The sequence below is a fragment of the Chiloscyllium plagiosum genome, chromosome 3 (genome assembly GCF_004010195.1).
Source record: "Chiloscyllium plagiosum isolate BGI_BamShark_2017 chromosome 3, ASM401019v2, whole genome shotgun sequence".
In the NCBI taxonomy this organism is placed as follows: domain Eukaryota; kingdom Metazoa; phylum Chordata; class Chondrichthyes; order Orectolobiformes; family Hemiscylliidae; genus Chiloscyllium; species Chiloscyllium plagiosum.
In genome coordinates this window covers 104,780,296-104,807,891 of record NC_057712.1, presented here as the reverse complement: position 1 = coordinate 104,807,891, position 27,596 = coordinate 104,780,296, and the positions used below count along the sequence as shown (strand labels likewise).

The 27,596-nt window shown below is 37.4% G+C and overlaps 1 protein-coding gene across 8 annotated transcripts in view; it reads right to left on the bottom strand.

Annotated features, from left to right (window-relative positions):
- The window catches only part of LOC122548404 (glutamate receptor ionotropic, kainate 2), a 442,113-nt gene that overhangs the window by 104,693 nt on the left and 309,824 nt on the right, over window positions 1-27,596 (bottom strand). For all 8 annotated transcript variants that reach the window (XM_043687010.1, XM_043687014.1, XM_043687017.1 and 5 more), the window contains one exon: window positions 2,851-3,054. In XM_043687010.1, coding sequence (XP_043542945.1) covers window positions 2,851-3,054 — 204 coding nt within the window. The remainder of the gene's footprint in view (window positions 1-2,850; window positions 3,055-27,596) is intronic.

The following is a 27,596-nucleotide window of genomic DNA, read 5'->3' as shown; positions in this document are numbered from 1 at the left end:
TATTCTGTAATTCTAATGAATAAGATCAAGATATTACAGATGCTGAAAATTGGAAATAAGAATAGAAGTGAAAGGTGACAGAAAAACTCAATAGTCTGGTGATGTCTTTGGACTGTGAAGCAGAGTTAACCATTTGCATAAAATATGATACCTCTTTACAATTTCAAATTTCCAAAGAGGAGTCATATTGGACTCAAAATATTAACTTTGTTTTGCACTGCATGAGTGCTGCCTGACCTGCTGAGTTTCTCCAATTCTTCCCATTTCTAATTTTTGCTAATGGTAGGCCAGTTTTGTGCAATTTTCAGCTCTATGCAACATTGCGCTGCTGATGCCCAATCAGATTCACAGTGAAGGAGTTTCCATTACACTATAATTACGGCAATTTTACTGAGGAATCATTTTGAAGGAATCGTTGAGAAAGTGTACTCAAATGCACTGAAAATTTTGCAGGTTAGTTTCCAGTTCATGTTTCTGCTACACTTCTGTCACACAATCACAAACATGAAATCTTCTCTGAACTGCTAACAATCAGAAGATTTTGTTTAGTTTGTTTCCATTAAAAAGTATTCCTTGGGGCATTTAAAAGTGGTAACCTGGTGCATTTATTAATTTAGCTGAAAATGGGTTTATCAGAAAAAACATCATTTTTAATAAAAGTGTGTAGTCCTCCATAGCAACCTGACTTGAAATGACTTTTAAGAAAATTCAAAATTTTCTTCATTGACTTACACTAGTCAGATATTTATTAAATTAAATGCTTTTAGTACATGAATGTCTTTTAAAAGTTGCATACTGGCACCTGCATGCTGAAGAAAATTAGTTTAATTTGAAGATCGTCCATTAAATCTCATACCAGCAGTAATTATGGTATAATGTTTTTAATCTTCTCGAGCATCTGTCTTTATGGTCATAGCATTTCTCAAAGCAGAGAAACAATCCTCAATAAAATTCAATGATGAGTTTAAAGAAACAGCATTGATTGCACCACACTTCTCAATTTATTACAAGCAGAATAGGGGGCTATCAAGAAACATTAAAATCAATCCACAAGTAAGCACAACCTTGAAATTCTCTCAAATCATGCCAGATGAACAGTAAGCAGGAACATTTAACATCTGAACAATGTTGTATCATTCAAACAGAGAAAATAAATCCTTTTAATGAAATGCTGTAATGAGCACAGCAGCCACTTTAAGACTAGATAAATGTCGGGCAGATTAATGTTTTGAAGTCTGTGTGATCAGGTGTTGAAATCGGTTTGAGAATCAGGAAATCTGAATCTTTCTCAGCATGGAATCAGTCTCTTACTGAAAATCCTATTTCAGAGATTAACAAAAAATAAGTCCTGCTGCAAATAGATGTTCTGCACTGGCAAAACAGCCAGTTCCACAGCAATCCTATAACATGGGAATTAAGTTGCATCTCCTTAGTATTCATTTTAGTATTCCATTCTACAAACTGTTCATAAAACCATAAGAACTGGAACAGGAGTCGACCATTCAGCCCATCAAGTATTCTGATTTTCTAAATCTCCTGCTATGACCTCCATAATAATGGATTAAAACATTTTTTCCACTGATAGGGAACGCCACTCTTCATAAGAAGAAACACTATAGTAATGCATATGACACTGAGCCATTCATATCTTATTATAAAAGTGTACTAAAGGAAGTATGCTGCTTTTGTTTCATTTATTAATTGAATGCAGGCTTGACTGGCAAGGCCTGCATTTATTACCCATCCGTAGTTCCCTTCCAAAGGTAGTGATGAATGCAACGGAGTTTGTTCAACCCCTTGAGGGGCAGTTAAGGCTCAATCATATCACAGTAGATCTGGAGTCTCATTTAAGTCAGACTGGGGAAAAAAACAGCTGTTTTCCTGCCCCAGATGGGATTTTACAACCATCCAGTAGTTTTATGGCCACCACAATTGATACCAGCAAATTTTCCAAATGTATTTAATTAATTGGATTTAAACTCTGAGATACAGAGGTGGAATTTCAATTCATTTCTCCAGACCATTATTTTATGTCACTGGATTGCTATTCTAGTTAAATAACCACTATGCTACCATACCTTGTTGTATCAAGCTTGACATCCTAGCTTACTAGCAGGTGGGAAACCTGTTGAAAGAATCTGAAAGATGGTTGGTCAAACACAATTCTGTCTGACTTGCTGAGCAGGTTTTGTTTCTATTTCAGAGCTTCAACATCCATGATATTTTGCTTTTGTGTTTCTATGAAACCTATGCTTCTATATTATACTTTCCACCCCTCCCACTCCCTTTGTAACTCTGAATAAATATCAGGGACTCCAGCTAGCACAATAGAAGTGGTAGATGCATCCGCGGTGCAATGACATTCCAGCATCCTTGGCAATTTGAAACTATCGTAAGGCATCTTGCAAGTCAGTTACCATGACAACAATGTCTCTTTAGGTTACAATAAAAAATCAGATATTTCAAGCATGAAATTAGAAGTATGTAAAATGAAAAGAATTCTCATGGAAGTCAAGTGATTCTTCTTTACATTTCCCTGCATCTCATTATAACATCAAGATACAATCAATTTTGATGTAATGTGTAATGTTTATGACACCCCATGTCAAAGAAAATATACCTGACACACTCTCTCACAGCATAGGTACCTATATGTGCTTTTCCCCAAACCGACATTTTAATGATCATCTATGATATTATTCCTATGTTTCAAATATGAGTACACTTCAAAAGAAGTTAACTGACTACAAAGAATTTTAGGACTTCCTAAGATTATGAAATACATAACAGGACTGCTTGTCTTTCGTTCTGTTATTGTATATACAGTAAATTCAAGCATAAACTACTTACATGATCCATCAGTTCCCTGACCATTCCATTCCACTGCCCTTTTTCATCCTGAACGCCGTATCTCCCATCATCCACCAGTCTGACCTCATAGGTAAATCCGAGGATATTTGACAACTCTTTCAGGAGGTCAATGCAAAATCCCTCGAATCGACTATTTCCATAAAGAGGTTTATCGGACTTTTTAAACATCACATAAGGCTCTTCCTGCGAAAGTTGATAACAGCAAGGAATCAATGTGAGGACTTTACACGTCCCAGGTGACAAATACATCTTAGAGATAATGTCTATCAAAACTGCCTTCTGCTAATCGGGTATACACTAAGTCAGAGCAGATAAATTTGAAAGGTTTCCCAATGTAATCCCCAAAGTCTAGTATTCCCTGCAATGAGAGTGTTGGAGCTAAACTATTAGTTGAAGAAAAAACTGTAATTTGAGATCTGAGCCATTGAAACCTTTAGATTTAATATTGGTAAATTGCTGAAATTATTAATGAAAAATTAAGTGTCAATGTGTAAAAAACTAGAAATAAAAATCATTGTAAATTATCTCATGGGTATGATTAGTAGCTAACAGTAAATTTATCTCAGTACTGAAAGGGAATACATTATTTCAGTGCCTTGCATGCCAAACTGAACAGAAATGGTCAATTACTAAACATGATGACACTTGGGAACAAAAATAGCTCAGAAAGCCGCCTTCCTTTCAAATAGTGTTTATTCTAACTTAAATGTTGTACTTAATGCTGTTCTTCACTGTTCTATTTTTGCTGTGTTGCAATTAGGTCATTAAAAATGTGGAAGTATATGGTTGTCCACAATTTCCAAATGAACACAGATGAATAGACAGACTGATTTCAAGCAACTTGTTCAATAAGTTGAAGACAACAGAAGTGGACAAAATATGCTGTGGGTCCATTATCACCCTATTTGAACTCAGTTCTTACAATAGAATGCATGACCTTTTATTCAGTGTCTTGCGTATATGAGGTCAGAATCTCAGCATTCATAAAATGTAAGGTAAAAACGATACGCTACCAAGAGTCAAAGTAAACACATGTTTTTGTATTTATTATTAGGCAATGAAGATGGAACTATTTGAGCTAAATGATGTATTCATTCCTATTTTACTTAAGTTAAAATTATCAACCTGTTTTGATTATTTTCATTTTGAAGTTTATGTGAAGTAACTAGAAAACTTTTCTGAAAATTTTAAATCAAAATTTGCAAGCACTTGAAAATTAAGTGATTTTGATGGGTGAAGGGCCTGTTTTTTGCTGTCCTGTTCAAACCAGCAGGAAAAGGAGGCCATAAATCTCATAGTTCGCATTGGTTTTTGGTTTGAATTTCTAGTCCACAACATCATTCCATCACCTGACATACCTAATTTCATGTGTGCATTTTGAGAGCTGAGGAAACATGTCAACATTCTGAAATTTCAAAGATTATTGTGTTTGTTCACCAATAAATAGGCTATATCACCGACAATTTTGGATTGACATTAACTGTTTGATCTACCAGTATCACAAATACACAAGTATCAATTTACTTTTTGGTCTAAATTACCCCATGCAAAGAATGCATAAACATACAATCATTTTGGGTGGAGAAATATGTGGGAAAACAACACTGAAATTAACAGCGAGTCCTGTAAATTGGAATGTCTGCCACAACTCAAATGTCAAGCCTAATCAAGAAACTGTCACACAGCCAGCCATAACCCTCGCATACTTCTCAAATAGCTGATTTCCCAATCACAATCACCAGACAACGCCTTTGATGTCCTGAGAACAGGGCAATCAATTTTATTCAAACATACAAATAGTGAATGGACATAGGCCATTCACCTCTTCAAGTCTGCTCCACTATTTAGTAAAATTGTATCTGATTTGTTTTTGTGTTTAAAATTCCACATTTCCGTCCAGCCTGATCACCTTTAATTCCCTTTCCGAACAAGAATCTATCCACTTCCATCTGAAAGCTATTCAATGTTCCACCTCCATCACGTTTTGAGGCAGAGTGCTTCAAACTTACAGAACATTCTGAGAAAAATGATTCCTCTCATATCTGTCCTAGAAGAATAATCCTGAATTTTAAAACAGTTTTTCTATTCTGGGGGGATTCACTCAGATTCTTCCCATGAACATCTTGGCAAAACCATTCAAGATCTTATAAACTTCAATTAGATGATCCCTTGGATTTCTGAACTTGATTGAAAATAAACCCAGTCTGTCAAACCTTTTTTCATAAAATAACCCCCTCAGCCTGATACCAATCAAGCAAACCTTCTTTGAACTAACTCAAATGTATTTACATACTTTCTTAAATACAGAAATCAAAACTGCATAATATTTGAGATGTGATCTCATCAATGTCCTGTGTAACTGATGAATAAGATACTGACTTTTGAGTTCAATTCCTCTCCTCATAAAGGCCAGGTCTCATTAGCCTTCTGGATTAAGCACTGTACCAGCATAGTCAACCTTTAGTACACGAGTACTAAAACAAGTAATATTCACACCCACAAGTACCTGGTAATGAACATTTCAAACAAGAGAGAATCTAATCATCAAATCACCACATACAATGGGAATGAAGAATTCCCAATTATCAACCTGCTGTTATCATTGGCCAGAAACTAAATTGGACTAGCCATATAATTACTGTGGCTGGTAAAGCAGGTCAAAAGCTGGTTAATTCTGCAGCTAAAATTTACCTCCTGACTCACTAGAGCCTGTCTACCAACTACCATCTACTCTTGTGTGTGGTGAAATGCCCTCCAGTTGGATGAAAGAATCTGCAACAATATTTAATAAGCTTGACAGCAAAACTCCTTTGACAGTACTTTCAGACACTGGACCTTACCTTCATTGACTGCTGAAGTTCAAAAAGGCAGTGGAAGGATGATACAGATGGGTAGTACACCCCGTGGACAAATTTTATAAAACAGAAAACAGCCAAGCCAGACTATGTTAAAAATCACACAACACCAGGTTATAGTCCAACAGGTTTAATTGGAAGCACACTAGCTTTCGGAGCGTCGCTCCTTCATCAGGTGTTATGAAGGAGCGACACTCCGAAAGCCAGTGTGCTTCCAATTAAACCTGTTGGACTATAACCTGGTGTTGTGTGATTTTTAACATAGTCTGGCTTGGCTGTTTTCTGTTTTTAACTTTGTACACCCCAGTCCAGCACCGTCATCTCCAAATCAAGCCAGACTATGACAGTGATGTTAAAATTCCATCTTATGCTTTGATGTTTGTTTTTCCATCAATTAAAATATATTGCAACTGAAGCTGCACATTCTAATCCAAAACAAGAAAATGTGTCTTTTATTTCTGCCTAAATTTCTTTTCTGTTATTGTTTGAAACAAAGTATTTACAAATATGGAAATGGATTGCATTTCACAATGGATTTACCAGTGATTAAGCAAAAGAAAATGTGACAGTAACAAAGATAGCTTACTTCCTACATGACAACTGTAAGTAATGTTAAGCATTTTAAATATTAGTCATTAGCAGTTTTTCTTTCCTCAGCATGTTGTGAAGGGCTTTATGGTCAGCTTTAAATCCTTCAATAAATGCCAAACAAATATTTACCAGCTATTGATTTAAAAAAAACTTTGACTTTCCTGTCAAATATCCAAGTCTAAGAATAACTGTAGATTTAGTTAAACGTCTCAAGTCCACTAATTTAATTACTTCTTATACCCAACACTCTTTTCAAAACCTGAGTGATTGATGAAAGGACAAATCCCTATTGAGCAGCCTGGAAAACCAATGTTTTCATTTTGCAGAGCTCAAAACTTTCCCCATTATGTAAGTGTTACAGAATACAAGCATCTTTTTTTTCTGATGATTTTCTCATGCCTTCTGTTGTCAACTCTCTAATATGCAGGATCGTCAAATAATATTATTCCCTCTGAAGTGAGTATGCCAATGAATCACAGGTTACAATAAATGGAAAGATTTCAGAACAAAGCCATCGGTTTTCCTGCATATCGCTTCAGGATGACCCTTTTAGTTTACTTAAATTGATTGTCTTCATCAATCACCCTCTAACCAATGCCATCTGGTCAAATGATTCAGTCTAATGAAGGCACTGAAGATGGAGTACAGGAAATGGATTTTTAAAATGTCATTCCTGAAACGAAATGTAACGAAACAAAATGACGGGCCACTAGTTTCTGGCACTTTGTCTAAAATAATAGCAGGGAATGCTTCTAGTTTTACTAAAGTTTACAGTACTTTGCAAGAAAAGAATTCTGTGTCACAGGTAAACCTTAGGAGATAGAGAAAGAAACCAGGATAAATTCCAGAGTTTTCACGTTTTGATTTTACTTTTATTCCCATCCCCAGTGTATGCATCTCTTGACCTTCCTCCTTTTAATTGCTCCACCATTGCTGACATGTCTTTAACTGCCTCAGACGTAAGTGCTACAATTTTCTGTCTTACTCCCTTTAAGGCACTTCATCAAGAGAACTCTTTGACTCTTAAACTCTTTCTTTATTAAGATAATTTGTTCATTCGATTTGGGTGTCACTGGCTAGATCAGCTTTTATTGTCATCTCTAATTTGCCCAGAGGACAGTTAAGAGTCACCCGTGTTGCTTTGGATCTGGAGTCACATGATTTCCTTCCCTGAAGGGCATTAGTGAACCAGGCCATTTTGTTTTAGGACTCTCAACAGCAGTTACACAGTTACCATTAGGCAAGCCTTATAATTACAGATATTTTATTGAATTCAAATTTCACCATCTAGCATGGTGGGATTAAAATCCATGTTCCTAGAACATGAGGTTCTGGAATACTAATCTAGTTTCAATACCACTATGTGATCATATCTCCCCCACCCCCCCTTTTTAATGTGACTTGGTGACACATAGTATGTACAATGCTACTTTGGGACTTTTTAATCATTTTAAACATGTGACAAAAATAGGAGGTATCCTTGCTTTCCTACATCAGTCAAAATTAACTGCAATTAAAACTCAAAATGTTGCAAAAACACCAGGCTAATTAGCATCAGAAACAAACAGGTAAGCTAATATCTCAAGTATAACTCTATTAGATCGCCCTGAGTCCCTCAATCATCTGCTTTTATTTCCATTTTGCACCATACTACCTTTAAATTAGCTATTATTTCCTGAAGAATGTAATTATTGGTGTTGCATGAATGGTGAAAAATGTGATGCTCCTAGTGCTTATGGTGTTTTTATTAGCTTACCTACCACACTTCTAACTTCATAATTGTGAGAACAAGAAAGTGCCCCAGAAAACAACTGCTGGGTTCAACTGCCTTTAACAACAGGAATGGCGATTTAACACTGTGAAGTATGTCTGTGGCAACAATTACACCTGTTGACAACTTTTTTTTATTCCCATTTGAAAAATTAGTGAAAAAAGCATTTGCCAGAACATGGGCGAAAATTTCTGTGAGGTCTTTCCCAAACCCGCACTGTAACTTCAACAAAGATTTGCAGAAACCCTGAAGAAATATCGTGAATGGCTATTTCCTCAAAGTTACCACCAGTCTTCCATTTACACAGGAACAGTGAAGCTCCTTTTTAGGAATTATTTCTGCCTAGGCCCTGGAAAACCTTGGAACAGTGTAATTGTAGGTTACCATATCACTGACCCAGGTGCAGGATGCTCTCCTACCTTGTCTAAATTGGCCATTGTTCATGTGTAAATATTGGTTAGTGGGTCTAATTTTTACCTTTTGCAATTTCATAAGTGGAGAGATAGTAAGTCAACTGTCCTTCTATACTTTTCTCTTGATCTCACTTTAATGAATATTGGTGGAGGAAAATAACAGGGCGAACATAATATTATTTTGTTCATACACAAGGAATCATTCCAAATTGTCTTCAGTCAAGATCCATAGTCAGGGTCACCAAGGGCAGGTGACATTGTTCACCCTTTGTAACACCCTTCCAGCAAATATCATTGGACATTAATCCTGGAAAGGAAGCTTGGCTTACTTTCCCCTCCAAAGGCAGAAGGGCAGGTTGTGTTGTGCCATCAAGAACCAGTCTACTGAAGATGATGTGGAGATCAGAATTTTACTGGAATATTAGGCTCAGCATTTCACTTATTCAGCCATGGAAGCAGGTTTAGTCATTTAAAATTCAAAGAAGCTACCGCTAAGGTCAGGGATTCAGAGTGCTAATTATAGACATATATGACAGTGAATGCCTAGTGCTCAGCTTCAGGAAAGTGGGTTTTGGTCAGCAACCTAAGAGCACAGGGATCCCTACTTTGTGTGAAAACCAGGTGAGCAGATAAATACATCTTGGAAAGAAATGATGCATGTATTGTATGTGTAGCAGTGCCATGACTGGATTCCAAACAAAAGCCTACCATCTCACTATGCATGACCAACAAGAATTCAAACCCCATGGTTCTATCTTATTTTGACATGAATATAGTTCCATCAAATGGAACTGAGGACTGAATCTTTTTTAAGTGTTGGAAGATGAAGAAGCAACTTCATAATTAAAAGCTTATAATTCATATTTTAATCATTTGGAAGATATAATTGTTTGTTTATCACTTTGTTAGTGATAACCAACCATTTCTATAAGCTATGAGAAAATCTTTCTTTTCCTGTGAAGTGTGAGAAGCTGTTTGGAGTTGATAACTTCTCACCATATTGGTGCATGATTAAGGTCTTACAAGAACAATGCAACAAAAGAGTCATCTTGACAGATCATGGACAATAAGTTAGCAAAACTTTGGTCCAGAATTCCAGTTAGGCCCAAGGCTCATGGATCTTCACTCTATTGGATTTTAGAAACATAGGAAATATGAGCAGGACTAATCCACTTCACACCTCAGGCCCACTCTGCACCTTCAGCTATGTCATGGCTGATCTTCTACATAAATACAATCTTCCCACGATGTCTCCTTATTCTTAATGTTCAGATATCTGTTAATCTCTCTTGTGCATGCAGCCGATGACCAAGCCTTCCAAAGTCTTCTGGAATGGAGATTTCCTATGATTCACCATTCGCTAACTGAAGAAATTCCTCATCTTAATTCAAAATTGCTTCCTCTGCTGCTAGACCCTGCTGTGGAGGGGAAACATTCTTCCTGCATCCGTATTGTAAGTATCTCATATGCACAGAATTCCCCATCTCCTCATTTTCTCCTTGTAAATCAATCTCACAATCACAGGAATCAGTCTGGTAAACCTTCATTGCATTCCCACTGTGGCATGTATATCCTTCCTTTGGTAAAGAGACCTAAACTATATACAATACTCCTGGTTCCATACAATTGTAGCAAATTATCTTTCCTCCTGTACTTAATTTTTTGTGTAATAAAAGCCAACATTCCAGTTGTCTTCCAAGTTTCCTGCTGTACCTGCATCTTAACTTTCAATGACATACGAACAAGGTCATCCAGTTCCATTTAGGCATCGACATTTCCCTATTTCTCACCATTTAAGAAATATTCTGCATTTCTGTTTTTCTTACTGGATAACTTTACATTTTCCACATTATATGCTACCTGGCTTTTTTTTTACACATACTCATCTCACCTAAGTTCCTTTGAAGCCTCTTTGCATCTTTCCCACAAATTATATTCTCACCTGGTTTTGTGTCATCAGCAAAAATTTGGAAATTATTACATTTGTCCCCCATATCCAATTTATTGACAAAGACTGTAAAGAGCTGATGCACATGTATTGATCTATATGATAACCCCCTTGTCACAGCCTACCTACTTGAGAATGATTCATTTATTCCTACTCTCTGTCTTTTCTCTGTTAACCAGTTCTGAATCCATGCCAGTAAATTACCCCAATCTAATTTTGTTTACTAATCTCCTGTGTAGGATCATGTCAAAAGCCTCCTGAAAATCCAAATACAACGCCTCCACTGGTTCTGCCTTATCTACTCTGTTATTGGCATTAGGTGTGGACTTGTTGGGCCAAATGGCTTGCTTCTATACTGTGGGAATTTAATCTAAAAAAGAAACTGTAAAGGCTTAGTAAAAACAATTTCACCTTCATAAATTCATAATGTCTCTGTGTAATTTTACTATAATTTTATTAATGTTTTGCTATAACATTGATGTTGAGGTGCTGATGTTGGACTGGGGTGGACAATGTTAAAAATCACATAACACCAGGTTATAGTCGAACAGGTTTATGTGGAAGTACAGGCTTTTGGAGCACTGTTCCTTTATCAGGTAGCTAGTTGATTTTGCCTTAATCAGCAAGATGGTTTTCAGTAACAGGAAGGACATTCAGTGCTAGATAAACAAAATCTGTTCTTACTAAGTGGTCAGATATTGGAAGTAAGTTTTTTTTGATTTGCAATGCAGCTCTAGTCTCTGACCTGGTTCTCATCCTTGGCAGTTATCTGAGACTGAACCAATGTTCGCAAGGTTTGTGTTATGAACTTCTAACCAGTTTTCCATGTTATCACTGAGACTACCTAACATCATCCAACTGGATTGCTGCCTCTACTAATCCGCTACCAAAGCTTTCACCTGTGCTTTTGTGGTCTACTTAACTTAATTGGCCAGACTTAATTACTCTAAATTTCCTGGCTAGTGCCCACATTCTATCTCTGTACAATTGAGGTTATTGATAACTCTGGTTTTTAACATTTATGTGAAAGGTACTGTGCCATAGTGTTACATTAAAGGTGCTATATTTATATAGGTTGTTGTTGTCAGGTGTGTAGTGCCTGCTTGGTGTTTATACCCCAGTAGATCATCGAATTTGCAGCACTAAAACAGCCATTCAACCAAAATGATCCAGATATTTTCTAATCAACCTGTTCAACGACGTTATGACACAACTCTAGAATGGTGGGATTGTAACCCAGGTCTCCTGGCTCAGTGCCAGGGACACACCACTGCACCACAAGGGCCACCAAATGATATTGGGTGTGTTGCTTATGAATGTCTTCCCACAACTCTTCATCTGAGTCTAACAACATAACTTTTCTGCACAGTTATGTTTTAATAGAGTTAACTCAAAGCATATGACAAAGGGCTACAGTATTCACCTTGCCCAGGTATTGTACACCGATCAATTAAAGTGCCCTGCTATCTCTTATTATAACCTTTCACACCAACCAGCAGTTGGTACTGTTTTAATATGGAATTTCTATGTTTGTAGTCAGATAGTGCGCCAACTTCATGCCAACTCATGGGCTGATTTGCATGGAGGATTTGCATTCAGGAATGAGGTTGAAATTGGCCAAACTCATTTCAATTAGACTCATTATATGCTTCAGATTTCATTCCATATGGTAGAATTGGGCTCAGATTTCCAGTTTTAACTTTTTAGGTATTCATTATTGTAATCTTCCTTCCTGCAGGCATTAGGAGATTAAGAACATGAATCTGTTCCAAGATCACAGTGGTATGCTGTAGGTTGGCGTCATGAATTCCCAAATGGTAAATCTCAGTAGTTCTGTCAAGGGGGATGGTTCCTTCAGGCAGGTAATATTAAAGGATGAATCAGTCTCTTATCTCTCAGGCACCTTATAGTGTTTGGCTGCAGATTGGTTTTGACAGAGATCCAGGAGTATATTGTCTGTTTGCCCTCTTAAGAGGGATTTGGATACAGATATGCACTGATGCAATATTTCCTCAATGCATGTGTTTGTGTGTGGGGGGGGGGTGGTGCAGAGCATCTCAAATAAATCTGTAACTGTTTGCATTAAAAGCTGAACTTCTTACAGTTTTAAATGCATTTTAAAAATTATCAGATGCCAAATGGCAATATCGGTCCAATTCATCTGATCTAGATGCAAAAAAAAACCATCATTCTGTCCTTTCTCCTTTTTAGAATTCAAGCAATTTAACAAGATCCATTTGTTGTAAATCTTGCAACTGTCAAAAAGCATGGGTTATTATTATGAAATAAGGGAAATATATTTTTATTGGAAGTGTTGACATTGGCATAAAATAGGGAATATAACTCCACAACAATGTTTACATTTTAACCCAAAGCAGCAAACAAATAGAAAATGCCCCTATGTTGGTTCATGTCCTGACTGAAATGCAAATGAAGACCGCATTTAAATTTGTAACTCAGTAAGACGACAATCTGAATCTTTTCTGCATAGTAAAGACAATGTGAAAATCAAATTCCTAAGGCACAGACTAATGGTTACCGTTAAGTGAGAGAAAATGAAGAAGGTGGAAATTATTGTTGGTTATATATTTGCAAGAACTTTTAAGCTTTTTTCTCCAATTCTAGAATGAAGAATTATTTATCTTTTTCAAATGAGTTTAACAGTGCTGTTAAAATAATGGAGAGATGAATTAGGTATCACGTCACAAATGCAAAGTTTATTAGATAATGTTTTAAACTGTCTCTCTAACTAAGATAGTTAATATAGATGATTAAAAGAGTAATCTATTATAACTTCTGCCTCGAAACAGGCTCGGTGGCTGGGTTACCACTGGGCCCAGTGGCTGAAGGGTTTTGGACCCCTTAAGGAAGGAAAGATATCTTATAGTTACCGTTATGTATTATGAGGAGACATTGAGTAGGTTGGGCCTGTATTCAAAGGAATTAAAAGAATAAGATTATTGAAATATATTGGATTCTTATGGTACATGACAGTGTAGATGCAGAAAGGCTGTTTCCCCTTGTGGGATAGTCTAGGACCAGAGGGTATCTTAGACTGATTTCTCATCATTAAGAGAATCAAAAGTTATAGGAAAAAGGCAAGAAAGAGGAATTGAGGATTATCAGATCAGCCATGGTCTTACTGAATGGCAGAGTGAACTCCATGGGATGAATGGTCAGTTCCTGCTGCTATATCTTTAGGCCTTAAGGAGGTCCAGGTTGAGACTTACTAGGGTCAAAGCTCACTAGCGTTAAATTTGGAACTTCTCTGGAATTGAGAGAAGTGAATTTGATGATCACTCAACACTGATAGCATCAAGATAAGCCTCACTGGAGTTCTCGTCGGACTCTGTCACACATCTCATCATAACCCACATTGCTCAGTCTCCCACAAGATTCCAAGCATTGGTGTTTAATTCTGGGCACATCACCATGGAAACAATATGCTGACCTTGGAGAAAGTGATTATGACAATACTTGTCATGAAGAGAATTTTGAGGTACATTTCCTGAAGTGGAGGCAGTTAAATGATCTGAGCAGGATGCTTAATCTAATGAAGGAATTAAACAAGTTGATAAGGAATGATGTTTTTCTTCACTGGAAGAATCCAGGGCAGGACCCATTTCAGAATTCATGCTAATCCAGTAACAAAATGTGAGTATATGAAATATTTGGGAACAGCAATCATGTAATATTAATTGAGGTGTTTAAGGGAGAGATAAATGCATTAGGAGAAATGGTAAAAAGCAGAAAGCTAAGGTTAAAAATAAGATAGAGCTGTCATAGGAGAAAATAAATGATACAACAGGATTATTATGCTGAATAACTTATTTCTGTCCTTATGAAATTCCAAAAGCTTTTGATAGCTGACTTCAATAATATAGCATTGCATATTTTCTTGAAATAAGCTGCATATCATACATTATTTCCATGACTAAAACTCCTGTCTCTGCAACATTGTCTGATTCCGATAATACCCTATCTGCTACAGAACCTACAGCAACGTCTTTGCTACTGCCAGAACTCAGTAGTCCAATACTCTCCTCACCAAGTTTCCTGCATCCACCCTGCTTAAGCACATTCAAATTGTACTGTCCATACACATGTCACATCAAATGCCATTCATTCACATTCTCTGTTTGCTGGCATACACTGGATCCCAGTTTTGCAATAGCTAATCTTAAAATATTCATCCTTGGTTACAAACCTCTCCACAACATCACCCTTTCAATAACAGTAAATTTCTCAAGCCCCTACAAACCTCTCAGATGTTAGCACTCCTCCAATGTTGTACATTCCCAATATTAATTTTTCCATCATTAACAGCTCCAATTCAGCTCAAAACCCTGGGATTCACCCCCAATATTGCCTATCATCATTGCACTAAAATTCTCTCTCTATATTGCCCAAACTCCCTGGCACTGCTTAAAACTTGCATTTTTCACAAAGCGTTGTAATCAGTTCTCCTGCCATCATTTTGTCTTGGTATCAATTATTGATTGATAACACTCCTGGAAAGAACTTCGCAATATTTACACTTGCAGTAAAGGTGACTCATAAATGCAAGTTGCGATTGTTGCTGAACTGTGAGAATTGCGAAGAAAATTTTTCTTTATTCATTCTTTTTCCACATGCAGTCAGATACTATAAACTATTGCACTTTCTGATATGACTGAATAAAGTAATTTTTGCTGGGTTCTCCTCTTCTTGTTCTTGATGGTTAATTTGCTTATTTCTACGCACAGGAAGATTTAGTCATTCTGTTAATCCACTAACAAAGCAGTTTCAATCCTTCTTTTTAAAGCATGTTTGCATTCTAATCAAAACCTAATTCTAATGTGGGCCTTAACAAATCCTCACATATTAATTTCCAGATTGTAGCCTGCTACATGAAGCCTTTGCATTATTAGCCATTGTTACAAGCATGAGTCTTGTGTAAAAACCAACTTAAAATCATTTAACACACCGATCATGTATATAAAGAACCCCTTTCAATTGATTGTTTCCCCCAACTGTTTGGCCTGTTTTTCTGATCTGCAGTTATCAGCAGTTCTGTAATAATTAATATTCTGTGAATGGATAGTACTTGCTAAATAATCTCGATTTTGCAAAACAACATAGAATGGATGGCTTTGAGGTATGTAGAGAAGAGGTGTTGGAAATCCTGGAAAAGGTGAAAATAGATAAGTCCCCTGGGCCTGATGGCATTTATCCTAGGATTCTCTGGGAAGTAAGGGAGGAGATTGCAGAGCCATTGGCCTTGATTTTTATGTCCTCTTTGTCTACAGGAGTAGTGCCAGAAGACTGGAGGATAGCAAATGTGGTTCCCTTGTTCAAAAAGGGGAGTAGGGATAACCCTAGTAACTATAGACCGGTGAGTCTCACTTCTGTTGTGGGCAAAGTCTTAGAGAGAATTGTAAGGGATAGGATTTATGCACATCTGGATAGGAATAATGTGATCAAGGATAGTCAGCATGGTTTTGTGAAGGGCAAGTCGTGCCTCACAAACCTTATTGAATTCTTTGAAAAGGTGACGAAGGAGGTTGATGAGGGGAAAGCGGTAGATGTGGTATATATGGATTTTAGTAAGGCGTTTGATAAGGCTCCCCATGGTAGGCTACTGCAGAAAATACGGAGATATGGCATTGAGGATGAGTTGGAGGTTTGGATTAGGAATTGGCTGGATGGAAGAAGACAGAGGGTAGTAGTTGATGGCAAAGTTTCTTCATGGAGTGCCGTCACTAGCGGTGTTCCGCAAGGATCTGTTTTGGGACCATTGCTGTTTGTCATCTTTATAAATGACCTGGAAGAGGGGTTAGAAGGATGGGTGAGCAAGTTTGCGGATGATACAAAAGTCGGAGGAGTTGTTGACAGTGAGGAAGCATGTGGCAGGTTACAGCAGGATATAGAGAAGCTGCAGAGCTGGGCAGAAAGGTGGCAAATGGAATACAATGTAGCTAAGTGTGAGGTGATTCACGTTGGGAAGAATAACAAAAAGATGGGGTACTGGGCTAATGATCGGATACTTGGTAGTGTGGATGAGCAGAGGGATCTTGGTGTCCATGTACACAGATCTCTGAAAGTTGCCACCCAGGTAAATAGTGCAGTGAGGAAGGCATATGGCGTACTGGCTTTTATTGGTAGAGGAATTGAGTTCCGGAGTCCTGAGGTCATGATGCAGTTGTATAAGACTCTGGTACGACCGCATCAATTAAGGGGGGGGTAGATATAGGACTGAAGTTAGGGGTAGGTTCTTCACTCAGCGAGTCGTAAGTTCATGGAATGCCCTGCCAGTAGCAGTGATGGACTCTCCCTCTTTATGGGCATTTAAGCGGGCATTGGATAGGTATATGGAGGATAGTGGGTTAGTATAGGTTAGGTGGGCTTGGATCGGCGCAACATCGAGGGCCAAAGGGCCTGTACTGCGCTGTATTCTTCTATGTTCTATGTTCTATACCCTGATGCTCAATTTAAGATTGTTTGTCAAGCTTGCAGTGTAAATTAATGTATAGAGACCTATTCTTAGCAGACAGGATTAACATTTTGACAAAGCAATTCAACAAAATAGGTCAGTTATTCTCTGGTTTATTTCTCAGGACCATGTCTTGTCTAATCAGAGTCACTATCGGGTTTAAAATTTAAACAAAGTTTGGTAATTAATTGTCAGTTAGCATCAATCTGGTACATTCATCATTATAATGCTTCTAGCAATTAGAGTCCAATTGTCAACCAATGAGCACTCTCCACTTATACATGATAAAAACTGTTTTCCCTTTGTACTCTGCAAATTAGCTTGATGGGTGCTAGAAGGAAACCTTTGACAGAATATGACTTTTTGAGGAATACTCAAGTTCTGTACAACCAAATGACTTGCAGTCTTTCAACAGCAGTAACTTCCCTTGGGCCAACATTTCTGGTCTGACATGAAGCAGCTATGCCTGCATTCAAGAGACAGTAATATTTAGATCTTTAAGAATAGAGTTGGCAAGTACTTTGATATTACAGTGTTCGAATCTGGTCAGTAGATACAAATCTCAAAATACTCCACATATGTTATGTACTATGAGGATAGGAACAGGCATTTTGAAATTAGTTTTGAGATTTCAATTGGCTCAATACTACAGTTGGAGGAGTCGGAGACTCATATTGCTTGAGGATTCAGAGACTCATATTTCTGTTCACTTCAATGTGAATAAGTGCTTCATAATTTCACCTGGAACTGGCCTACCTTTAATTTTATGATTAGTCTGGACTCTCCCACCAGAACATCAACATTTTAGCATTTTAAAGATGAGATTCGATTATCCCTGAAAGCTCTAACCTTTAGGGATTGCAAACTAAGTTAATGCAATTTGTTCCCATTATATTACTCTAATGAATTTGTGGTGTTCCTGCTTCAACAACAATTTTCATAAACTTTTCCTACTTAAAATTTGGGAAGATTTCTTTTTCTTTTGTCCTGCTCCCTCCAAACTCTGTTCCCTAACTACCAACTCAATCCTCTCCCTGGAAACTATCTGTTTACAATATTGGTGCCACATTTCAACCTGACATGAGTTTCAAAACTTTGTACTTGTGCCATCATCGAGACTGCCCTATAACCACCTTCATAACATCGCCCAATTTCAACCTTGTTGAAGCTCATCAGCCTTCAACTCAATTATTCCAATGCATTCATGGCTGGTATCATACATTCTACCTCCCCATAAATGTGAATTCACCTAACTCTCTGCAGCCATGCCTTAACTTGTGACAAGTCATATTTCCCTCTTACCCTTGTGTTCACTGACCTAAACTGGCACCAGGTCAAGTACTGTCATGATTTTAAAATTCTCATTGTTGCTTTCAAATTTCTTCTTCATATCAATTTCTGTAACCTTCTCTAGCACTGTGCACATCAAGATATCTGTGTTCCTCTTATTTTGGTTTCTTGAAGTTTCCCAATTGCTCTGCCATTAGTGGTTGTGTCATTAATTGCCTCACCTCCACCTCTGGATTTCTCTCTCTGTACTTCTCTGCCTCAGTTTGTTTCTTTGCTACTGCTGCTTGTAGCTGCACGGGTCTGGACCTCATCCTCAAAGTTGAAGTAATCAAGAAAAATGTGAGATTTATCTCGAATTCTACATTGGGACCAAATTGCAAGCATCCAGCAAGAATCAGGACATTCAGATGTGTTTCAAATGAAGAGAGGAATATGACAAGTTTATATGCTATCACCAAAATGTTTTTAAATTGTACTCAGAATAAATATCCTTCCAGGAGGTTGGTTACCATTGCATTCTGGAAATATTGACATTTTCTTTTCCGGATGCCACTTGTTGGAGTTCTTTTTGCTAATGCAATTTCAAACACTTCTTAACGTGTTCCATGGTATGCATATGGAATTTTTAGTTTAGATTTTAGTATCACATTTCAAAGGACTCTAATTTCTTCCAGAAACCATTGCTTACATTTCCGTGTCATACAGGAATGTAGATAGAATACAGTAACTTTGGAGATTTTTCCTTCTTACAGGCTTTTTTTTTGCTGTTAACAAACATTCTTCAACTTCACAAAATTACATCAGACTATTTCTATCCATCTTCTAACTTTGCATCCCATGTGTCAACTTCTGTAGTCACTTGTCCCAGTCAGACAAACTTTTTAATTGTTCCAATGTGACATCATCTACTTCAATCTTCACTCTAGCTTTTCTAAAGTATTTCTTCAAACTACTATCTGTTTTTGTCTTTTTGATATTCACACTAAATCTAGATTCAAAACGCCTAGATTCCACTTCATCTATTCTATTTTATCAGACCTCTTCCGAATCTACAAATATTATTGTGTTAGTTCTTGCTTCCAGTTTTTACCCATGGAAGTACATCTAATTTGTTGAATATTTGTTCAGTGAAGAAGTCAGAACTGCTTTAATTTTACCTTCCATTCAATGGAGGAAATTTTAACCTATCTTACCAGGAAGGAAACTGACAGGATTGGATGGTAATGTTGACTTTTCCTCTCCATGGATTTTACTATCTATTGATATCTATGAATGAGACTGAGCTAAATTTGACCTCCTCTTTTTGGGTTTGGTCATAATTGCTGCCTTGGTGTCTCTTCTATTGTTGATATTATTGAAGAAAGGTGACACAGTTTAATTTCTACCCCCTTGTCTACTTAGTACTGTGAGATTACCAGCAGTACGATAAAATCAAAATATAACACGTGAGTTGATGGAATATTTCCTTTGGTAATTTCTGAAACAGGACTGAAATATTGAATCAAGCAAGGTCAATCCCACAGCTCTGAAAGGGTATTTGCATGGTCTTAACAAAATCAGTCGAGTTTGCACATTATCAATACAATTCTCTCCACTGATTATGAAAATATTCCCTTAAGAGCCTAAACATCCAGCCCAAAGCATATTTCACAAAGTAATTTATTTTAAGCAACGTATTTTTCATCTGATACAGAATAGAAACAAAAAAATGCTTACAGCGCTGCATATAAATTAATTTCAGGTCAGGAGGACATCAGATAAGATTTTGTTGAGAGTGAAAAGGGATATTGGATTAAACCTTACTGGCAACACTGGAAATCCCAATACGAGCTGAAGTGACAACAATGCTACTTTACTATAAAACAACAACAGTTTGTACTTATATTGCACTTTTACCACAGTAAAATCTCTTGTCAACTTCATAGAAATGCTATCAAACAGAATTTGACATTTAAGTGTGTAGCTGCTGAGGGCACCACATACCTGTCTATATCACTGAAAGATAAGAATCTCCTACTGTCCAAAAATAATTCATCTGTCCTGCTATTTCCTTGTCTTCATTAGAAAATACAATGGTGCTAGAAAAAGCTACGTTAGTTGACACATTATAATTAGTGGTTACAGATCAGCCAGTATAACAGGCAGTACAACATAATTTAGTCAAACTGAGAACAGCAGCATTTACTACATGATTGTGAATTGTTCCTATTTCTCACAGGTGTCATCTTTTCAGTCTCTTAGAATAAGTTTACTGTCAATTAATACTGTAGTGCGAGCAGCTTTTGTGCCAAATACCACCACAATTTGTTTTAAGAAGGCAACACTTGCAATGCTCATAATTCTCAGCAAGTCCTAATGCAGGATTAAAGCAAGCATACAAAGCTGGCATTGAAACTTTGATGTGACCCCCGATTCCTCCCGGGGCATTGCACTGGCTGTCTGTGCTTTTGAACACTGAATGATCGAACACTATGGTGAAGCTTTGCCATCAACAGAGAAAAGGAGATCGTTATCCCATTACTGAAATAGATTCTGGTTTGGGTCACAAACACTAAGTTAAATTCTCTTGGTCCACTATAATTCCAATTAGACTTTATCTGGGTGAGAAACAAAGAAACTGCAGATGCTGGATTCTAAGGTGAACAAGCAGGTGGCTGGAAGAATACAGCAAGCCAGGCAAGGCTTGTTGTCCACTTGATACCTTCTGTTTTCAAATTGGAGGAATTGGTGTCATATATGCGCTTTTCCAGCAACATATTTTTCAGCTCTGATCTCCAGCATCTGCATCCTCACTTTCTCCTAGTCATATACAATATTGCTCACAATGGAAATGCATGACAGGCATTAACCTCAGGTAGTCAACAACAGAACTTCAAGCCAGTTCTGCTAATGAAACTAGGTCATGATTGATCTGTACCTCAACTCTGTCTGACTATGGTACTTTTTAATTGATCAGCATATTGTTAGCTTGGTAGTACCAGCTAACAGCTTATTGCAGGTTTTGTAGAAAGAGCAGGGAAAGTGAATGAACTGGAAAACCGTTTAAAAGAGCCAGCACTGTCAAAGTAAGCTGAATGTCTTCCTTCAATTCTATAAGTTCTTTTCGTCATCCAATTAAAATAGATTATTAAGGAGGACTAAGGCAACCTTTATTGAATGGAGCTTGTTATTTATTATAGATACATTTTGTAATGCACCTATTTATAAACTCTTTTTCCTGCTATTAATTTAAAAAGAAGATAATTTAGTACAGTTCTTTTTATCATTGAAAAGTGGGCTTAAGAATTCTCTTCATGCATTCATTTTCATGAACAGAAATGTCATTGATTTCATGAGGAAATATCCTCCCCAACTTGGAAATAAATTAGGCAACCAATCTCTGGAAAAAACAAAGTGGCACATTAAGTAAACAGTGAACACTGGAACATTCAAGATAACATTCCAGCTCTGGATGCAAAAAAAAACTGCAATGAAGCAGAGATTACATCACCCATTGCATTAGGAATGGAAAGTTATTGTAAGAAAACAAAATTAAAGCATCAAAGCAAAAGTGCAGTTATATTACAATACCTTTGTTAATGTGTTGTGGACACGGGATCTGTACAAATTGACAAAAACAATTATAAATAGTCATAAATAAAATATCTTTGTACAGTTGTTATTGTAATTGATTCTGTATTAACAGCACAGATCTGATCAATGCCTCTTTTGACACTGCCAGTTAATATCACAGGTTATCTTAAAATGCTTTCATTTTAATCCTTTGAGGGTCAGCCAGTTTTGAAGGTTAACAAGTGCACATACTTGCTTTGTCAAGTAAAAAGCAGATAGAAATTGACAACATTGCATACTCTTATCTGTGCTAAATAATAAATCATACTCAGTACAGATATTGACGAGTAATACTTTCTGTCCAACATATGGAAGGGTGAGGTCAAGTGTTGACCTGGCCAATAGTTATCATTTACTAATATCATGAAAACAAAGATTACCTGGCTATTTTATTGATGTTTATGGGTTTTTGCTGCATCGAATAGCTTAGAAAAGAAAGATGCAACTTGATTGAAACATGTAAATTCCTTAAATGTCTTGACAGGATAGATGTGATAGATGTTTCCTCTTATGAAAGAATCAAGGTCACTGTTTAAAAATAAGGGGTCACACAGTTGAAATGGAGATGAGATGATTTGTTTTTTCATGGGGGGTTGTGAGTGTTTGGAACTCTGAGAAAGGAATAATTGGCAATCAAGTTTGGCGAAGCTGCTTGGGGATGAGCGATCATAATGTGCTACAATTCCTCATCAAGATGGAGAGTGACATAATTGATTTTGAGGTGAGGGTCCTGAAGGTATATGGAGAAAACTATGATAGTATGAGGTGCAAGATGCCTATGATAAATTGTGGAATGTCCCTTAATGGTATGATGGTAAAAGACAATTCCAAACTTTCAAAGAATGCATATGTGAACTGCAACAATAGTTCATTAATTTCTGGTGCAAAAGCAAACTGGGAAAGGTTGCCAAAACATGGCTGACAAGGGAAGAAGAGGCACACAAATTGGTGGGATTAAAAACTGCCGTGAGGAGTGGGAGCAGTTCAGAATTCAGCAAAGGAAGACAAACAGGTTGATTAAGGAAGGGGAAACAGAGCACCACAGCAAGCTTACATGGAACATAAAAACTGACTGTAAGAGCTTATACAAGCATATGAAGAGAAAATGATTGGTGCGGTCAAATATAGGTCACTTGCAGTCAGAAACAGGGGAATATATCAGGGGGAGCAAATAAATGGCTCACTAACCAAATACATACTTTTTTGCTGTATTCATGAAGGAGGACACAAATACCATACTAGAAATGTTGGGGAACACAGCATTTCGTGATAGGGAGGAACTGAAAGAAATTAGTATTAGTAAGATAATGATCTTGGGGAAATTGATGGGAGTGAAGGCCCATAAATCCCCAAGCCCTGATAATCTACATTCCAGAGCACTAAAGAAAGTGACCCCAGAAATAGTGGACACATTGATGGTCATCTTCCAAGATTTTATGGTCTCTGGAAGAGTTCCTACAGATTGGAGAGTAGCTAAAGCAACCCCACTGTTTAAAAAGGGAAACAGAGAGAAAACTGGGAACTATAGGCCAGGCAGGTTGGTAATGGGAAAATTGCAGCAGTCCATTTTACAAGAATTAAGAGCTGGTAATTTGGAAAATAATGTCAGGACCAGCTAGAGTCAACATGGATTTACAAAAGGGAAATCATGTGTGACAAAACTTTGAGGGTGTAACTAGTAAAATTGATGAGGGGCGGGGAGACAGTGGATGTGATATATTTGGACCTTCACAAGGCTTTCAACAAAGTCCCACATGAGACATTAGTGTGTAAAATAAAAACACATTGCCCTACTTATGTGATTCGCCAGTACTCTGGTTCAAACATGATTCAGGTGGAGCCCATCCCATCGGAACAGCAATGTTAATTTGTTTACTGTTTTAGAAAATGTGTTAATTGCTTAAAAGAGCAACTTCAATCTCTGTGGTTTTATTTATTAAATGCTGTTGACTAAGACAGTGAAAGAAATTATCTCCAAAATGTGTGAAATAATTTGATTTTTTCTGTCTGCAGTTAACCTGTTAATCACTCACACGTGAGCTCTCACATTAGTCAGAAATAAACAATAACATCATAGACTAAGAAGATAATCTGTCTTCTTGGGGGGAGGTGCATAACTCACAACCTTTTCAATATTGCCTCTAATACATTAAAGGTCAAAATCAAAAGTATTTCCAATGTGTCCAAATCTTATTTTTTGTTTAAAATTGCATTTTATCAGACTTTAAATATTTGCTGGCCAAACAGCCAATAAATTATTGGAAGTTGATATTGAGGGTTCAACAAACAATATTGTTGAGAGCTTTGCCTGTTATTAGTCAATGATAAAGGATACTGAGATGTTTGGAAACGTTATACAAGGAATAGAGTAGCTGAGAAAAATGTATCAATCAGCAGAACGGAGGTAGAGGAGAGTACTTGGGGTTACACAGTCTTTCATCACCTCATTTTTCCCTCTTCCCTCCCAAACCTGCAAACCCTCCAATCCCAAGCCATTTCCATAAACATAATCTAAACCAATGCCAGTTGCAGAGTCAGGTCATCTGCAAATGTGTATCAGGTCCTATATGGAGGGTTCGTCTCGGAATTGTGATAACCAACAGCAGCTTCATAACCTCTTCTCAACTGGAATCTTATCACTTTCAGCATTGCCAGACAACGAGACCACTTTCAGGTCTGGAACCCAGCGTTGTTCTTTATCAAAGCAAACCTGTTGTCAGCCACCTCCTGCCCAACCAAATAGGGAAAGCGGATGGGATGCCACCCTCATTTTCTGAAGGAATGGTCAATGTCATGGGGCAGAAAGGTCAGAAATGATTGCCAATTACAATGGAGTTGTAGTGAACATAGGAACATGGAGGAGATCTTGAAGAGAGAGAAAAAAAGCAGAGGCAAAAACAAATGGGGGCAGCTCTCCTCTTAAACATATCTAATTTCCTCTTCTTTCTTTAGACTTGATAGCTATTCAGGGTCCTGGTACCTGTGCCTCTCAAGACACATATTTTGTTTCTTGTGCCATTCCCACTTCTTTTGGCATTGCATCATGGACTCTATCATTTGGTATCTCCCATTCTCTATCTTATCACAGAACTTTCTTTGTTTTCTTCTCCCCAGCTCCTACCATCACCTGTTCAAAAGCTACTACACTTCTGATAAAAGACTGCAGAACTAAAATGTTGACTGTTTCTCCATAGACGATGCCAGCCCTGTTGCATCGTATAGTAAACACTATACATCAGGACATGGTATTCGAGAAAATGTCACATAGAAAATTTATTAAAATGATGAAAGCTTGTGGAAATAGGGGGAAAGTGATGGGGTGTAGGTGTGAAATTACCTCAATCACAGGAAATTGATGATCTCTGAGAACCAGTTTGAGGTCCTTCAGCCATTTCAGGGTATTGATTCACTCATTTGACTGGATGGCTGGTTTGCAATGAGTGATCCCAAAAGTTTGGGTTCAGTTCCCATACTGACTGAGGTTACTACAAAGGACTCTCCTTCTCAACCTCTTCCCTTGCGTGAGGCATGGTAGCCTTCAGGTTAAAGAACACATCTCTCTCTCTAATGGTAGGGCAACTCTATGGGGCTTGTAGACGACAGTGACTTAATTTCCCATTCTATAAGTATTTTAGACACATGTAGAGCATCAGTTTCAAGTTGAAAGATGATACAAACTCAACAAAATAGTCGTGGTCAGGGTAGTTATAAGCTGCAGAATAACATTGGCAGAATGGTGAAATGGACAGAAGTGAGGCAGATGGTATTCATTGCAGAGATGTGTCAAGTGATACACTTTGGGAATACTAATATAGAAACACAGTATACCATAAATAGTATGAATTTGGAAAGTGTAGATAAGCAGAGAGAATGTCCAGGTACACATGTAGCAGGGCAAATTGACAAGGTAGTTTAAAAACGTATGAAATATATGGATTAATAATTAAATGAATAGAACATAAAAGCAAATGTGCGAAATTTAGAAATTACTTGTTATGCCTCAGCTAGAATACTGAGGACAAATCTGGGCACCATATTTCACAAAAGATAGTACCAGTGATGAGTGACTTCAGCTTTGGGGCGATTTCAGAAAAGTTGGAACTGTTCTTTTTGGATTGAGAGGTTTTCATGATGATAACAGATTTTGACAGTGTAGACAGGAAGAAAAAACTATGATGAGTGGTCAATAACACAAGATCATAGATGCAAAATCACTGAAAGAAAGAGGGGAGATGAGCAGAAACGTTTTCACAAAGGAGGTTGTGAGGATCGAGAACATATTGTCTGAAAAGCATGGAAACTAAATCCATGATCATTTTAAAAGACAGCAAGTATTTACAAATGAAGAAATTTCAGGATTACTGACAAAATGTGGAATCACGGAAGCAACCATGTCTATTACTTAATAGAGCTGGCACAGGTGAGACAGGCTGACTGGCCTCCTTCTGGGTTATAAATTTCTATGATTACGCAAACGAGTAACTACATCTTCCCTAGGCGCTCAAGTAAACAATATCTACAATCATGGATTCTGGATTAGTGGTGCTGGAAGAGCATAGCAGTTCATGCAGCATCCGAGGAGCAGTAAACCTAATATCTACAATCAGCCCATACTTCCAGCTCAATGAAGAAATATGCCACTCATTGAGTCACACGGGTGCAGGGAACAGGGAGGTCCCTTGTTTTATGACTAGTTTATCCTTGATCACTGATATAAAGTCTGATCTGACTAGAGCTGGCAGCAAAACTTAGTATTTCCTTGTCAAGAGAGCAAAAATAAATTGGCAAAATTTCCAACTTCTGAAAACGATCCAGTGACCTTCACTCACAAGTATGTAGGCAAATGTCAGTTATGAAGTTGTTCATTCCCCTTCACTCTGTCACCCACTAAGTTGCATCTGCCAGCATTTATTATCTAGATTTAAAAATGCTAGCTCCCATAAAACAAGAACTAAGCATGAACCATTACCTTCAGAAGAAAGTTTTCAGGCTGGCAAATTAGAAAAATAATGAGTTCTTATAGGTGATTGCAGACTAGTTTCATCAGTATAAATGGTCCCTGAAGGTCTTTCTTTCAAATGTAAGAACACTGGTAACAGACTCAGTTATAATGCTATGTATTAAAAGCTGAACATGACTTTCTAATTGCACAGGGAAGGGGGAAATCACACTAGCAGCGAAGTGACATTTCACATATTGGGTTTTACCTCATATTTTCAATAGTGCAAACGAAGCTTGGATTGAGAAAATGCCAACGAAACCTTTAGAAGCGTGGTCTTGTCAATGAAATTATAAATGTCGATATTACAGTACGATGGAGAGTACAACTAACATCTTATTAATCCATTCAATCAAAGTCACTCCAATCATTATTTGAAGCATTTCCAGTTCATTATTAAATTCAGGTCACCCCTGATACAATCATATATCTGTTCAGAGTTAATTTTGTCAAGGCAGTGGAGTATCAGCAATGTATTTGTTTACTAAATGAGCAATTAGAGTCATAGAGTCATAGAGATATACGGCATGGAAACAGACCCTTCGGTCCAACCCGTCTATCCCGACCAGATATCCCAACCCAATCTAGTCCCACCTGCCAGCGCCCGGCCCATATCCCTCCAAACCCTTCCTATTCATATACCCATCCAAATGCCTCTTAAATGTTGCAATTGTACGAGCCTTCACCACATCCTCTGGCAGCTCATTCCATACACATACCACCCTCTATGTGAAAGTGCTGCCCCTTAGGCCTCTTTTATATCTTTCCCCTCTC